Below are 16,067 nucleotides of genomic sequence, written 5' to 3' on the forward strand. Positions count from 1 at the left end.
TCTGCTCGTTGGACTTTCCCGTCTCCTGGCAACCAGCACCAACAGAGGGCTGGCGGCGGCCGCCCCGGGCGCTCGGGGCCTAATTTTGTCTCTTGCTCTCGGCCGCGGCCCTGTGCGGTTTAGGTACCGACTGCAGCAAGTAGGTGCCGCTTGACTCAGCAGCCTTGCCCCCGCCGCTGCCGCACTTGCCGGTGGGCCGGCACGCTGCGGTGTTGAGCTTTCTTTAGCCTGGGTAACCAGCCACAGCTCTATTCACATACCAGATACAGCTAAGATGTGCTATGAATCTCTCAAGAGTTTTCTGCTCTTTGAGTCATTTTCATTTATTTCCCCCAATGGTTATTACCAACAGGGGCCTTGATCTGCTTTCTCTTTCAATCTGTATTCCACCCTAACATCTTAACTCACCTGCTCTTTTCCAGGCTCTCTGAACTTAATCCATTTGGTTTTGTTTTGGGTTTGTGGGTCATCTTTTTTTTTTGGGGGGGGTGTGTGTGTGTGTTTGGTTGGTTGGTTTTTGATCTTGCATTTCATGACTTTGAGAAAACAACTTTCCTAACATATTAACCAATTTCTTCTATGTTAATTTCTACTCCTGATGAACTTCACAATATATTGTTACTGTGCACCACATGGCAGTTCTTCCCCTAGCTGATTCTGCTTCAAACCATCCCACAAAGAGATGGAGTGGAACATCTCCTTTATAAGGAAAGGCCGAGGGAGCTGGGTCTTTTTAGCCTGGAGAAGAGGAGATTGAGGGTTGCTCTCATTGATGTTTATAAGTCTGTGAAGGTCGAGTGTGAGGAGAAGGGAGCTGGGCTCTTCTCAGTGATGTCCAATAATAGGCCAAGGGGCAATGGGTGCAAGGTGGAACACAGGAGGTTCCATGCAAAGATAGGGAAAAAGTTTTTCACTGTGAGGGTGACAGAACAGGCCCCCCCCGAGAGGCTGTGGAGTCTCCTCTGGAGACATTCAAAACCTGCCTGGGCACGTTCCTGTGTGACCTGCTCTAGGTGATCCTTCTCTGGCTGGAGGGTTTGGACTAAATGTTCTTTCAAGGTCACTTCCAACTCCCAACATTCTGTGATTCTGAGAGTCCCATCTCCAGTTTTTGCTCTGGGATTCAGAGCTCTGGTAATCCCTGGCATTCAAGCCCTTTTGTTCCTTAGAGTTGTTGAATAGGCCTTTTCTTTAATTCTGTCAGGCTCCAATGAGGATGATGAGAAGGAAAAAACTGATGTTTGCTGTAAATCATTTGCAATAAAACCATGCATAAATTGTAGATATTTACTATGACCAAGTCTTGGATTAGTTAGAGGGCTTCCAAAATTCCACGTTTATGTTTTACTCCAGGTTCAGCTATAATTGACCATCTATACCACAATTGGAAAGTGACTGAAAACCATTGCTAGAAATAACCCCCAAGATGACGATGCTTGACATGTTTTATTGCTAGCTATTAATGCCACTGAACTCTCTTATCTTAGTACCCTGAAGGCACTGGACCATGTCCAGAGGAGGGCGACAAAGCTGGTGAGAGGCCTGGAGCACAGCCCTGTGAGGAGAGGCCAAGGGAGCTGGGGTTGTTTAGCCTGGAGAAGCAGAGGCTTGGGGGGGACAACTCACTGCTATCTACAACTACCTGAAGGGAGGCTGTAGCCAGGTGGGGGTTGGCCTCTTCTTCCAGGCAACCAGCAACAGAACAAGGGGACACAGTCTCAAGTTGTGCCAGGGAAGGTACAGGCTGGATGTTAGGAGGAAGTTCTTCACAGAGAGAGTGATTGGCATTGGAATGGGCTGCCCAGGGAGGTGGAGTTGCTGTTCCTGGAGGTGTTCAAGAAAATACTGGATACTATGGTCTAGTTGATTGGCTAGGGCTGGGGGATAGGTTGGACTGGATGATCTTGGAGGTCTCTTGCAACCTGGTTGATTCTATGATGATCTTAACAGTCTTTTCCAACTGCAGTAATTCTGTGATTATAAACTGTGACCCAAACTATGTAAATTCAGTAAGAGATACACCAGTCATATTTACAACTGATTTTTCTCTCTCTGCTCATGTTTTAAATTTAACAGGAGAGATATAATGATGTCCAAATCCCACAAAGCCCTTTTGTCCTATAAGCATTAAAGCTGTCAATCATACTGTAGATGACTTCCTTCAGATTACATTTATTGCTAATATTTACAACTAAACCCTTGTGCATTTTACTTAAAATTTTTTTGTTTACAGGTGTGGACTGCTTACAGACTTTAGCAGTAGAACAAATAAACAAGGATACTTCATCACTTTCAGCACTGTCACACAGATCCAGCCATGCCTGTGGAAGGGAAAAGTGATATGGAGAGGATTGGCCTCTTCAGTGAAATGGGTTATGTCACCATTGGAGATAAATATGTGTCACAATATATGCGTAAGTACATTTAATCATTCAGTGATAAGGACCACCTCTAGCATCCATCTACTTCCAGAATCACTATTTTCTATTGCATTACTGTATTTTAGTTAGAGGGAACTGCTTTTCATGCATAGTCTTTGCTCACATCTGTATTATTAAGAGAAAGGCTTGATATCCTGTAATGAATATATCAAAGAAAGGAGAAGCTTAATAAAACTGAGACATATGTATACATAATAGACTAATAACATATTTTCATGTATATATTTCTTTTTAATACTAATTACCTGCAAATTACCAGTATTTTCCTGCTGTTTAAAAAAGCAGTAGTGTTTTTTGTATGGCTTTTCAACAGGTTTTCTATTACTGACAACTACATTGTCATTATTTTAAAATCAGTGTTGCAGGGTTTTTTCTGTTCGGGACTGACTCAACATGTGTGAGACTCCCAGTCGTGTCTTTTTAATGAATATTCCCCTTTTCTTGTAGTTTAATAGTAATACTCATTGAGAAAGGTAATTTTTGTAATTAGTAAGGTCACAGAGGTTAATCCTTAGTAGCTGTTTTGAAGTGATGATGCAAAATAATACTGGCTTCTCAATGCAGACGTTTCTGCTGTGTTGTCAGTGATAAATGTGTCCATCAAAACCCCAGCTGGATGCACTTCTACCACAGTGAGCTGCTGGGGACTCAAAACCCAGATGGAGGCTCTTAAGTTACTCTACCTGATCTGTAATCAGTGGGAGAGAGATGATCCTCTGAAATAAGACTTGTAGTGCATAAATAGACATCACCTCTAGCTCTGGTTTGTCATCTAGAGAAACCAGTCTCCCTCCACTGCCTGCAAAGCAAGCACAGAGGTTGGAAGACTAAAACTAGGCACTGTGAATGACTTCTCCTAGTATCTTCTTTCAGACTCAACCATTTCCATGCATGACTGGCAAGATAAACGCTCTGTAATACATTCTTTGAGCCACACAGATCTAAACCTTAGTTTTTAGTGTAGGCTAAGAGAAGCACTAGCATCAAACATTTATTGACAGTGCTTACCTTTTTAAAGGCCCTTTTAATGAAGCTGCAAGCAAGAACAGACAGATGTTACCTGGGGGGACAAAAACATTGTCAGCTCTGCAGGAAGGCTATTTTGAGCCTCAGTTTGTGAGGATTTTTGAGGGTGAAGCCTACTCAAACCCTGTTCAGCTAAGGAGACGATACAGACTGGCAGAATCAAAGAAAAATGTGGGCAAAGCTTTCCTTCCCAGCAATGGAGACAAACTCCCGTAAGTGCTGCAAAAATATTTTAAATGGACCTCTTTTTCTGTACACTAAAGATGATTTTCATAGATCACTTCTTACAGAATCTGCAATGAGAGCATAATATTGTTGGTTTGTACAATGTAGTGTTTGATACTGAACAAAGAATTTTGAGCAGCAACACAGGGAAGGCTGATGCTTCTCTTAACTACTGGTTTTTGCTGTAAACACTTTTCTTACCCTTTAGTTTTTCTTTTTTTGATCGAAATTAAAGTGGCTATGGGAAAAGGGTATAGATAATTAACAAATTAATATAAGGGTCATTAGTGAATGTGAAATAAAGCACCTAAGAGCTGAGAAACAAGAAGATAAACATTGTCCATGTTTTCTACATATGAGTCTATGAAGTCCTTAAAGAGAGAGTAACAAACAGGCAGGTTAGCATTCTGTGCAAAGATGATAGATATTATCTTGCTGTCCCATGCCTGTCAATATTCACTAATGACCCTTTTAAGAAGTAAGTCAATGAGAGATTTTACTTTCTCCCCACAATAACTACAGACAGTAAAGGCAAAGAAGATTACCTCAACTGTCTGGAACAGTTGACAGATCTCATGTAGTAGCATGATTTTGTTTTTTTATGACCATTGTAGCTGCATTTTTGTGGACCAAACTGCCATTCAGCAATTTCATTAGCTTGTCTCAGTCCTTCTCTTCTTTAGTGGCTGGCTGTGTGATCATGTACTTCGAGAGCATGTCACACACTTGTCAGCAAATGCTGACTTTCAGGTTGGTCATTACAAGCAGTCTTTCTGAATTCCTGCAGCTTTGTAGGCAGAAATATTTATCCTAAATGAGTTGTACCTCCTCTTTCCTTCTCTGGCAAGACAGAAACTTAAGTAGTTGTAATATCTCCCAGAAGAGAAAACCAGCACGTTCCCTGTCATGCATTGTCATGCCAGCAGAAACTTCTCCGTAACACTGTGCATAGCTTTGCTGCAGTAATAACAGATCCATGGACAATGGGTCAGATCTGGTTTTGTATTTAACTCTGGAGATGCATATATTGTTTGGATTTTCTGCTTACTGTCATTGTAGCACACTAGGTATGAAAAGCTTTAAATTTTTGCAAAACATTAATTAATGTGTCACTTGCTATTTTTAGATGTGGGCTTGGCAGCTATTATGGAACCATAGGAGGTTCGTATGAATACTTCAGTCCACAAGTGAAATCCAGAGGAAGATACATTCCTCCTGGAAAGAATCTGTATACTAATCCAGGAAAGAAAGGAAGCGGATTTGGGTAACTTCACAATATTATTTCTTGCAGAGTATTTTATTAAATGTTTCTTGAGTTTTGGACACCTAAGTAATTAATTATGTGTTTACAGTTATGCAAACCTTACCATAGGTGAACAATATCCACACAAACCTGATGATTATGAAGCAGAAAGAATAAAAGCAAAGGTAAAAATATTTGTCTTTATTATGTATTAGTGTTGTGAATATTTATTACAGTTTGCATGAACTTTTTGTTCCCTGTGGTATCTCCTTTATCTTGAAATCACAAACATTTATTTACAAAGTGGAGGAAGGAAAACAAATTAATTACCATTCTGTATGTAAAAGTATTGTTCATTTTTTTTTTCTTTGAAACATCTGGCAGTATCCCAGGCAAGTTCTGCCATTCAGGATTTGATCTTAAATTTTTATTTGGAGACCTGGAGCAGCAATACAGTAGGTTTATAGGTTTGACTTGATGATCTTAGAGGTCTTTTCCGACCTGGTTAATTCTATGATTCTGTAATAACCAAACAGCATTAAGAGTAAGAACAATAATATTTATATGTTGGTGCCAGGATGTGGTGGTTTGGGTGTTACCAGCCCCCCCCCCCCCAACACTTTGGAAATCACCCAGACTAGATTCAGCTGGCTCTGGAAATTGAATGAAGCTTTATATTTACAGCTTAGCAGAATACACAAGCAGATATTTACAGTATATACAGAAATATACAAGGTAAAAGGTAATATGGAAACAAAGCAACCCTCCCAGAAACCTGAGTCCCCAGAAGGGGCTCCCAACTGCCCCTTCACCTTCTCCTCTCAACCTTACCTCAATCCCAAGGAAGAATGGAGGTTCGTCCAGGGGGTTAGGAAGCAAAGTGGATTAGTCAAAGAAGTGGCAGACAGGGGTGAGGTTAGAGACAGAGATGCAGCTTGGATCTCCCCAGCAGGAGAAGTGCTTTTATCTATGTTTTGATTCTTCTTCTTGTATCTCTCAGTAAGTATCTCTCAGTAAGCCTATGAGTGAAGCAGACATCACCATTGCTTTCCTTTCACAGCCTGTAATCTAGTTCTTCTTACCAAAACATTCTAACTAGCTTCAAACAAGCACACAGAAGAATGGGACTTCATTTTCCTATGTGATATATCACAAAACCCTGCTCCTTTTTTAATATAAGTTCATAAATCTAAGAAAGCTTGTAAATTTGCTTGCACTGATTTTAGTTATCATGTATATTATCATCATATGTATCAAAAGATGGCAACAGAAGGGTATCTTTTTCATCTAGGGTAAGACAAAGATAGAAAAAAAAACAATCCAGCTACCTGCATTTGAGACAAATTCAGAGTCAAAACTAAGCATCGAGTGCAGAAAATGAGAACAGAGGAGAGAGAAGTAGGATTGTTTCCACTGGATAGAAAGGGATTTGTTCTGAAACACTGGCATGCATTGCCAGGTGATGCTGTATTACTGATGGTACAATGTTATGATTGTCTTTTAATTAGTTCATAATGCTTTATCCTGTTTTATTTTAAAATGGAATCTGGGAAGAAGAGTCAACATCTGCCAGGGTACAAAGAAACAACTACTAGTGAAACTCAGTTTAGCAGGGTGCTCAGAACCTGGGAAACGTAAGGGCCAGAATAGACAAGTGTGAGCAGTCGGGATGCCTGCAGACAGAATTTCAAGCATGCATGTATGCCCAAGATAGAGGTGTACAATGCTGTCAGACACAAACGCATGGTGCTTTCTCCCCCATTTTCCTGGCATACTTTCATGGTGGCAGTTGTAATTCCTGGTTGGGAAGTCACCCTCCCTGGAGGTGTTCAAGGCCAGGCTGGATGAGGCTTTGGCCAGCCTGATCTAGGGTAGGGTGTCCCTGCCTATGGCAGGGGGGCTGGAACTAGATGATCCTTGTGGTCCCTTCCAACCCTGACTGATTCTGTGATTCTATGGCCAATGAATCAATGTTCTGTTATACATGTTGGATACGTAAAATACCTTAATCATCAGGCAAGAGCAGAGAAAGAGTGAACATTCTCAAAGAATGAATGTCAATGTTTTGCATTTTTCATTTAGAATAACACATAATAAAAATCCCCAAGATTATTTCTTTCAAAGGATTTGTTTTACAGAAAGCACAAGAGGAACATAAACGGTTGCTTAAAGGAGGGCCTTTCAGGTTAAATCTATATCCCCAGGAGTATTTTGACACCAATCCCTATTTTAATGACAAACCTTTGCCACCTGTGAAGAAATTGCCTCCACAAAAGCCAAGTGCACCACCTTTCATACCAAGTTCTCCTGCTAAAAAGGTTAGTTTGCCTTATATCTACCCAGACAGAAGACAACTATTAATGTATTTCCTGTTAAAAGCTTTGCTTACAGTACATAAGGCAGAAATACATTTTGGGGGTTGCTATCAATTTCTTATTCTTCTTACAGGAAGATATTTTTCCTTTTACTTTGTTCTCAGTTTACAAAGCAGTGAAATCTTGTTTCACCCAGCAATTGCTGACCTGTTTCACGTAACTTAAAAGGTGTTTCTCTTTAAAATCTGCATAGTGCTGTCAATGTAGAGTGGACTGTAAAATGTCACCAAGAGATATAAAGCAGAAGGTTATGCAGTAAATGACAGGAAGACAAGGTTACTGTAGCAAAATTAAATGCTCTCCTATTTTGCCTATGAGAGTCAGTCACTCACACAGTTTTTGAGTCCACTAGTCTACCTAGATAAAAATATATAATGCCTAAAAGTCTCATGTGTATGAAGAGCTGCAAGGGGCAGAAGAACTCAGGTTAGTTCCTCTGCTGAAGGAAAGACTGCAGAATAAACTCAGGAGTTGTCTGTTCCTTGTCCATCAGCAGGCAAAAATTTGGAGTGCATGTTAGAATTTGTAGTTTTTCAGTAGTTGGGAGAAAACAAAGAAAAGGATGAGTATAAATATATGTGGAACATTAAAGAAGGCATAAGAAATAAAGCCTGGAGTTAGTGTGAATGATACCCAGGAACGTAGTTTATTAGCTCCAGTTGCTTCCTGTCATAGTTTCTTAAAATCTAAACTGATGTTCTTCTGTTCCACAAAGTGTTTCATTTAGATAGAATTTTTTTCAAGATGGGATAGTAAATTTATGCCATACACCTTAGGCTACCTTAATTCCACTCTGAAATGGCCTTAAGATGCATAAATACCTCTTTTAAATGGCTCTAGATAACTCATATGGTAACATCCCTTGTGTTAATTTTTAGCTCTCCATTTTTTACTTCCATTGTCATCTATTTAATACTGTGCTCTGCTAACTGCTATTTCTTCTTCTTGTCCTTCACGCTTGACTCATTTCACTGACATTGATTCATCTGAGGGAGATGATGATAGCCAGGAAAACAGAACTATTTATAGAGAGACAGCAAAAATGCTTGCACACAGAAAATTGTATTGAGTGTTTGAATTCATAGATGAGGCAGCTGAGATCTTTCAGAATGGAAATTTATTCAACATCAGCTACTAAAATGTCAGCACCTCATCTAGCTGACAGTGCCAGTGATCCTGTTCTGAGCTCCCCATCCTTCATACCATACATACTTTGCCCATACATTTAAGTGATGTGTACTTCCCAAGCTACTGCACACCTTCCCTGCCTGCTGTTTAGATTCTCATGGGATAATTGCTTTGTTGTTGACTGAATTGCTTACTGCTGTGCTTTTCAGGAATGCAGCCTTGGCAGACTGTGGGGTTTAGCTTTACTAGGAGATTGCAAAGAATTAGTCAGGTCTTTGTATTCTTTTTTTAACTGAAACTTTTAACAATCTTAGTACTAGTGGACATGATGTTTCAGAAAAAGCCAATGATGTATTAGAAGTCATATGCCAGTGTTAGCCAGTGAATGTACAGTGGTCACAATAAACAGTTAAGTAGTCCATAGGAGCAGAATGACAAGTGAGCTTCTCTAGGTACAGGGAGAAGAAGGAGGAAAAGGAAGATCAGGAGAAGTCCTGGTCCTTAGCAAACACCCCTCTTGATTCTGTGTGTGACTTTCATGGTATGGGATACCCCTGTGAGCCAGCTTGAACCAGCGGCCCTGGCTTACTTGAAACTGCTAATGGCCTGCAGACTAGATGGGGGCTGGGCTATTATTCTGTCCCAGTGAAACCAGCATAGTCAGAAAGCATATTGATAATAATGCCCAAGTCCTGCTAAACATAAAAATTCCTACACCAGTACTGGACATGGAAGTAAAACTAATAGCGCTGTAGGAACTCCCCATTTTTTCCACAACATAGCTGATTTTACTCAGGTGCTTTTACTGCTGTCATATTTTCCCCAAAGTTCAGACTTATAGAAGAACTTAAGAATTCATCTAAATAAGGAGTAAAATCATCCTCTGCAAATTTGGAAAGTAAAAGTTTCCATTGCAAATCTGGTGGGTTTTTTGTTTGTTTTTAAATACAATGCAGTCTGCTATTCAGTATTACTTGCTTTTGCATAAAGAATAATTAACTGAATTATATTGTAGATTGGTATTTTAAAAACTTTTCTTTTTTCAGTTAGGAGGCATGAAAGGAGGTACATTTGATCCTTTCCCAAGCTATTCTGCTGAGCCTTATGTGAGTAAAAAATCTAACGCTGCCATGACTGGTAAAGAAGGACAAGTATTTCATCCTCCTTCTGGACCAAAAAGCAGACCTGTTACAAGCATAGTAACTTTAAATGTCAAAAGGTAAGCTCCTTTGAGTTCACATTTCATGTCTGGTGTCTTACCAGAAGTTGTGGCACATTACTGTCTAAATGAATTGAATAAATGAAGGACTGAATTATTAACAAAAGGATAAGAAATGCATAAGGAGCTTGGCTTTATGAAATCTATTCCTATCCTCTTCTGTAAATTCAGGTTACTTTATAAGGCTATACAGGATCACAGGATGTTAGGGGCTGGAAGGGACCCAAGGAGATCATCAAGTCCAGCCCCCCTGCCAGAGCAGGACAATACTATCTAACACAGATCACAGAGGAACACATCCAGACAGGCCTTGAAAGTCTCCATAGAACAAGACCCCACAACCTCTCTGGGGAGCCTGTTCCAGTGCTCTGTGACCCTTACAGTAAAGAAGTTCCCTCTCGTGTTGAGGCGGAACCTCTTGTGCTGCAACTTACACCCGTTGCTCCTTGTCCTATCACAGGGAGCAAGTCAGAGGAGCCTGTGCCCTGCTGTCTCCTGGCCAGCCCTCAGATATTTATAAACATTTATCAAATCCCCTCTAAGTCTTCTCTTTTCCAGACCAAAAAGTCGCAAGTCTCTCAGCCTCTCCTCATAAGACATGCCCTCCAATCCCCTAATCATCCTTGTAGCCCTCTGCTGGACTCTCTCCAGCAGATCCCTGTCCCTCTTAAACTGGGGAGCCTAAAACTGAATACAGTGTTCAAGATGGGGTCTCACAACGGCAGAGTAGAGGGAGAGGAGAACCTCCCTTGATCTGCTGGACACACTCTTCCTAATACACACTCCAGGATCCCATTGGCCTTTTTGGCCACAAGGGCACATTGCTGTGCCATGGTTAACTTGTTATCCACCAGGATCCCCAGGTCCCTCTCCACAGGACTGCTTTCCAGCAGATCATCTCCCAGGCTGTACTAGTGGAGTTTATTATTCCTCCTCAGATGCAGGACTCTGCACTTGTCCTTGTTGAACCTCATTTGATTCCTCTGTGCCCATCTCTCCAGTATGTCCAGGTCTTGCTGGATGGCCTCACAGCCTTCAGCTGTATCAGCCAAACCTCCCAGCTTGGTGTTGTCAGCAAACTTGCTGAACAGACACTCTGTGCCCTCATCAATGTAACTGATGTAGATGTTGAACAGGACTGGACCTAGCACTGATCCCTGGGGGACACCCCTGGTCACAGCTCTCCAGCTGGACCTGGCACCACTGATCACCGCTCTATAAACTCTATCTTGTAACCAGAGATACGTATCAGAGAAACCTTTAAAGTTGTGTTATACAAATGCAACTGAAAAACTATTACTTTAAAATAATTTTCTGACTTGATGGGTGTAAAAAAGAGCAGAAATGTTCCTGTTAAAAACGAAATCGGGTTTCCCTTATGTTTAATGGAATAAAATTGGCTCCCTCTGCTGGCAAACGTAATGTTAGGTAATCCAAACCTCCAAAGCTTTTGAAACAATGGCAAATTGGATTCCTACAGACATGCCATGTTAGAAGAGATTTATAGTACACAGTGTACGTATCTAGGTACATAATTATTCTTTATCTTACTAAAGAATTTAAAGGTTTTAATATAACCTTTATATTAAAACAAATTTCTGGTTTTGGCTCTCTTGTAATTCAAGCAGAAAATCAAGACTGTTCTTTAAGAGTTACTTAATGACTTTCAAATGGAGGCTTCTAAGACAGCACACAGAAGAATTATGCATATTAACATTGAAAAACTGTCTTAGAGTAATCTGCTTCACATCTGTGGTTTATCTTTTGCATATCATATGTGAAGTCTGAAAAAATACTCTTACTCATTGCTGTTCTGTTTATTTCACCACATATCAGCATAATCAGGGATAACTTGACATTGCATGATTAATTTTATTCATACTGACAAGGCAGAACTGAAGCTAAATGTTGTTCTACACTTCCTTTGTTAATGGAAAGCAAGAAAGAACTGAAAGCAACTTTTTGGTGTACCAAAAAGCATTGTAACTGCCAGCACTGATTTAAAGTACAACCTTTCATGTATGCATGGGTGTTTTTAAAGTAGTGTGCTAGTTTGAAGCAAGCTAGAATGTTTTGGTACAAGAACTAGATAAAGGGCAATGAAATGAAAACAATTGTGTCTACTTCTCTCACAGTTACGCTGAGAACTCTGGGAAGAAGAAAGACTTTTTCTCCATTTTGTCTCTCACTCTTGCTTTTGCCTTAGACCTGGTCACATCTCATTAACCCTGCTCCTACTAACCTTGCTCCCTAACCTCTTGGCTGCACCTCTCTTCTTCCTGAGAACTGGGGTAAGGTTGAGAGGGCCGGGGGAAGGTGTTGGGGTGGTTTGAGAGCCCCTCCTGGGGACTCAGGTTTCTGGGAGGGGAGTTGTGCTTTTGTATTGTTTATCCTTTGTATATTTCTGTATATAATTGTAAATAACTGTATATATTGTAAATAGCTGCTTGTAAATTCTGCTAGCTGTAAATAAATTGCTTCATCTATATTCCCAGGGTCCGTCTGAGTTAGCTGGGGCAAATACAAAAGTGTGGGGGGGCGGGGTAACCCCCAAACCATCACATTTTTTAATTGGCTTTCCCAACGTGGGGCTAGAGATTTCAGTGAGTGGAAATTAGCTCTGGGAATTAAGATGAAGCTAATCAAGCAGCTATTGTACTTGGTTGGTGCATTGCTCTGGTCTGGTTTTGTTTACTTGGCATTTAATTGGATAAAAGCTCAAATTGTTGCTTATTTTATTGATCTGGCTTATAATAAGGCTAAAGCTAAGGTTTCAGATATGTTCTGGAGCTGGGGTGATTTTATTCTTGGTTATGCTGGTTTTAATATCTCTGAGAATATTACCAAGGACATTACAGGAGCTCTGGTCAATAATGTGACAATCAATGGAAATTCTGCTTTAAATATGGCTCTAATGAGAGTTATTCAGCCTAAGACAGGAATTCCAACTGTTTGTATAGGCACATGCTCGTGTAAAACTGTTTTTCTTCTCACAATTTTTAATATTTGCCTCATGATTTTGATATTCATATTAATTTTGGCATTATTGGTGAAAAATTCAAAACCAGTTTCTGTAAGAGCTAGGAGAAATTCTGTCTCTCAGAAGCAGTCTCTTTCACAGCAAAACAAGGGAACACAGTCATCGGCTTCCCCCTTGCCAGCCTCTGCCCCTCCTTCTCCAAGTGCTGGGAACACAGCCAGTGTTCCTGCCACTAATGTAAACAATGATAAGGATAACCAAAACAAGCCGCAGAGTTTAGCAGGAGCCTCAGGAGCACAGGCAAGTACCCAAAATCAGAATGTTCCTAGCAAGAATCAAAACACCTCAGGGTTGGCAGGCATCCCAGGAGGACAGGCAAACAATCCTACTAGTGCTAGTAACACTAGCCCAGTCAGTCCAAATCCTACTGACACCAGCTCAGCCAATTTGAACCCCCAGCCAGCAGACCAGAACCAAAATCCTCCTGTTAAAAGCAAGGCAGATTTGAACTCACAAGCTCCAGGTCAGACCCCTAAGGATACAAATGCTCCAAGTCAGACCTCCAATAATTCAAATGCTCCAAGTCAGACTCCTAAAGATTCAAATCCTCCAGCAGACACATCCAAGTCTGTTGCTGCTCAGGCCCTTCTGGCACCTGCTAAGGCAAAAGCTAAGACAAAGAGTGGTTCGCAGGAGGATGTAAGACAGGGGACCTCTGGTGATCAGCAGCAAGGAGAAGAGGAGGAGGAGACAGTTAGTCTGCGAGACCTTGTAGATGTGCTGAGACAACAATACTCAAGTGAGAGGAGTGCAGTGAGGTTAGCTGCCAGGAGAGAGGATGGTTCCAATGAGTTTAGGAATGCTATGAGGAAGATTGTGTTAGGCCCGGCACCACCAGAACAACAGGAGGAAGAGGAGGAAGATGACATCCAAGGCTCCAAGGATCCACTCAGAGAGGTCAGGGAAGTTAGGAAGGAATACACAAGGGAATCAGGTGAGCCAATCCTAAGCTGGCTAGTTAGATGCCGTGGCATTGGTGCTAATGCTCTGCAGGTAGGAGACAAGTCTGCCAAGCAGCTGGGACCACTCACCAAGGAGAGTGGAGTGGACAAACACCTAGCAAGTCCTCTTGGTAGGGTTAGCTTGTGGACACGCCTTCTGTTGGCTGTGGCTATGAGATATCCTTCCCGAGATGATTTGCCATGGGCTGCCAAGAAGTGGAACACCGTTGAGCAGGGAATTAAGCTTCTGAAGGAGTTTGCTGTGAAGGAAGTGCTTTATGGAGATCATGGCACTCATGAGCCTGATGATATTCCTTTGGGAACAGGTCTCATGAAGAAGTTGATTAAACTTGCTCCTTCATCCTATGCTAACATCTTGGCCAGCAAGTTTCTAGCAAGGAGTGATAATGGAAGATCTTTCACTGTTGGTGAATTCACTGACCAGCTCAGGCAGATTGAGGATAGCTTGTCACATTCTGGTATAATCTGTGCCATAAAGACTATGACTACAGAGCTTAAAGATGGTTTTAAAGATACCATGAAAGAACTGAAGGAGGATCTTAAAAACATTACCAATCTGGTAAAGGATACCGTTCCTGCATCATCTGAATGGGTGCATGTTTCTGCCATCAGGAACAGACGCCCACCTCCAGTAAGGCAATTCCAGCCCAGGAGGAGACAAATTCCACCTAGACAGCAGCAATCACGTGCGTCACTGTGGATACTTCTGCGTGACACATACGGTGAGAACATGAACAAATGGGACGGTAAACCTACTTCATCTCTTTCAAAGAGGGTCAGGGATCTGCAGAGTGGCAGAAACAGAGGCAGCAATGCCAGGAAAGTAGCTGTCACTTCTTCAGCTCCCGAGAGCAACTGCAATTGTTCCAACAGTTGCAGTTCCTCTCACAACAACACCAATCACTGTGTACACCCTACATGCCATGTTCAGCATTAGGGGTGCCCTGCCTCCAGCCAGGAGGAGGAAAGGGATAGTGGAGAGAACCGAATCTATTGGAATGTATTCATTAGGTGGCCTGGCAGTTCAAGAGTTCGGAAATACAGGGCTTTAGTTGACACAGGTGCTCAGTGTACTTTATTGCCATCCAATTGCAAAGGGACAGAGTCCATTTCTATCTTTGGAATCACTGGTGGATCTCAAGAGTTAACTAAGGTACAGGCTGAGATCAGTTTAACTGGTAAAGAGTGGAAGACACATACTATTGTAACTGGTCCTGATGCGCCTTGCATTTTGGGAATTGACTTTTTGAGAAAAGGTTGTTTCAAAGATCCTAAGGGTCACAAATGGGCTTTTGGAATAGCATCTGTAGAGATTGAGGATGATAAATTGAAATTGTCTATTAGACCTGAACTTTCTGATGAATCTGCAGTTGTGGGACATCATGACATAGAGGACCTGGAAGTGCCAATTGCTACTCAAACTGTTCATCATAGGCAGTACAGAACTAACCGTGACTCTTTGTTGCCCATTCATCAGCTGATTCGTCAACTGGAGAGTCAGGCTGTCATCGAGAAAGCTCATTCACCTTTCAACAGTCCCATCTGGCCTGTGCGTAAACCTACGGGCGACTGGAGACTGACAGTTGACTTTCGTGCCCTCAACGAGGTGACGCCACCCATGAGCGCAGCTGTGCCAGACATGCTGGAACTCCAGTACGAGCTGGAATCGAAGGAGGCTAAATGGTATGCAACCATAGACATTGCTAATGCTTTCTTCTCTATTCCCATAGCAAAGGAGTGCAGGCCTCAGTTTGCATTCATCTGGAGAGGAATCCAGTATCAGTTCAATCGTTTGCCTCAGGGGTGGAAACACAGCTCAACCATCTGTCATTCAGTCATCCACAATGCACTGGAGAAAGGTAAAGCTCCAGAGCACATCCAGTACATCGACGACATCATTGTGTGGGGCCAAACTGCTGAGGAAGTCTTCGAGAAAGGTAACAAAATCATTGACATTCTGTTGCAAGCAGGTTTTGCCATTAAGAGAGACAAGGTCAAAGGACCTGCCAGAGAAATTCAGTTTCTGGGAGTGCGGTGGCAGGATGGTCGCCGTTACATTCCTCAGGATGTGATCAACAAAGTCTCTACCATGGCAGTTCCCACCAGTAAGAAGGACACACTTGCTTTCCTTGGTGTGGTGGGATTTTGGAGACTACACATTCCTGGTTTCAGTCAGATTGTCAAACCTCTGCATGATGTGACTCGTAAGAAAAACAATTTTGAGTGGGGACCTGAACAACAAGCAGCCTTTGATCAGATCAAGCGAGAAATAGTCCATGCAGTGGGCCTGGGACCTGTGAGATCTGGTCCGGACATTAAAAACATTCTGTACACGGCTGCCAGTGACAATGGTCCAACTTGGAGTCTTTGGCAGAGAGCTCCAAATGAGACACGTGGTCGTCCACTTG

The 16,067-nt window shown here is 41.8% G+C and overlaps 1 protein-coding gene across 3 annotated transcripts in view; it reads left to right on the top strand.

The window, feature by feature from the left end:
• Window positions 1-16,067, top strand: part of CFAP96 (cilia and flagella associated protein 96) — a 101,582-nt gene that overhangs the window by 5,311 nt on the left and 80,204 nt on the right. Inside the window, exons 1-7 of one of the 3 annotated variants that reach the window (XM_064149010.1) lie at window positions 11-139; window positions 2,234-2,414; window positions 3,460-3,679; window positions 4,819-4,956; window positions 5,045-5,120; window positions 7,074-7,253; window positions 9,485-9,657. In XM_064149010.1, coding sequence (XP_064005080.1) covers window positions 2,318-2,414; window positions 3,460-3,679; window positions 4,819-4,956; window positions 5,045-5,120; window positions 7,074-7,253; window positions 9,485-9,657 — 884 coding nt within the window. In that variant the 5' untranslated portion in view covers window positions 11-139; window positions 2,234-2,317. Of the gene's footprint in view, window positions 1-10; window positions 140-2,233; window positions 2,415-3,459; window positions 3,680-4,818; window positions 4,957-5,044; window positions 5,121-7,073; window positions 7,254-9,484; window positions 9,658-16,067 lie in introns of those variants that run through there. The other 2 variants (XM_064149009.1, XM_064149011.1) reach the window with 2 other exon arrangements.

This window comes from Pogoniulus pusillus, chromosome 9, assembly GCF_015220805.1.
Source record: "Pogoniulus pusillus isolate bPogPus1 chromosome 9, bPogPus1.pri, whole genome shotgun sequence".
NCBI lineage: Eukaryota > Metazoa > Chordata > Aves > Piciformes > Lybiidae > Pogoniulus > Pogoniulus pusillus.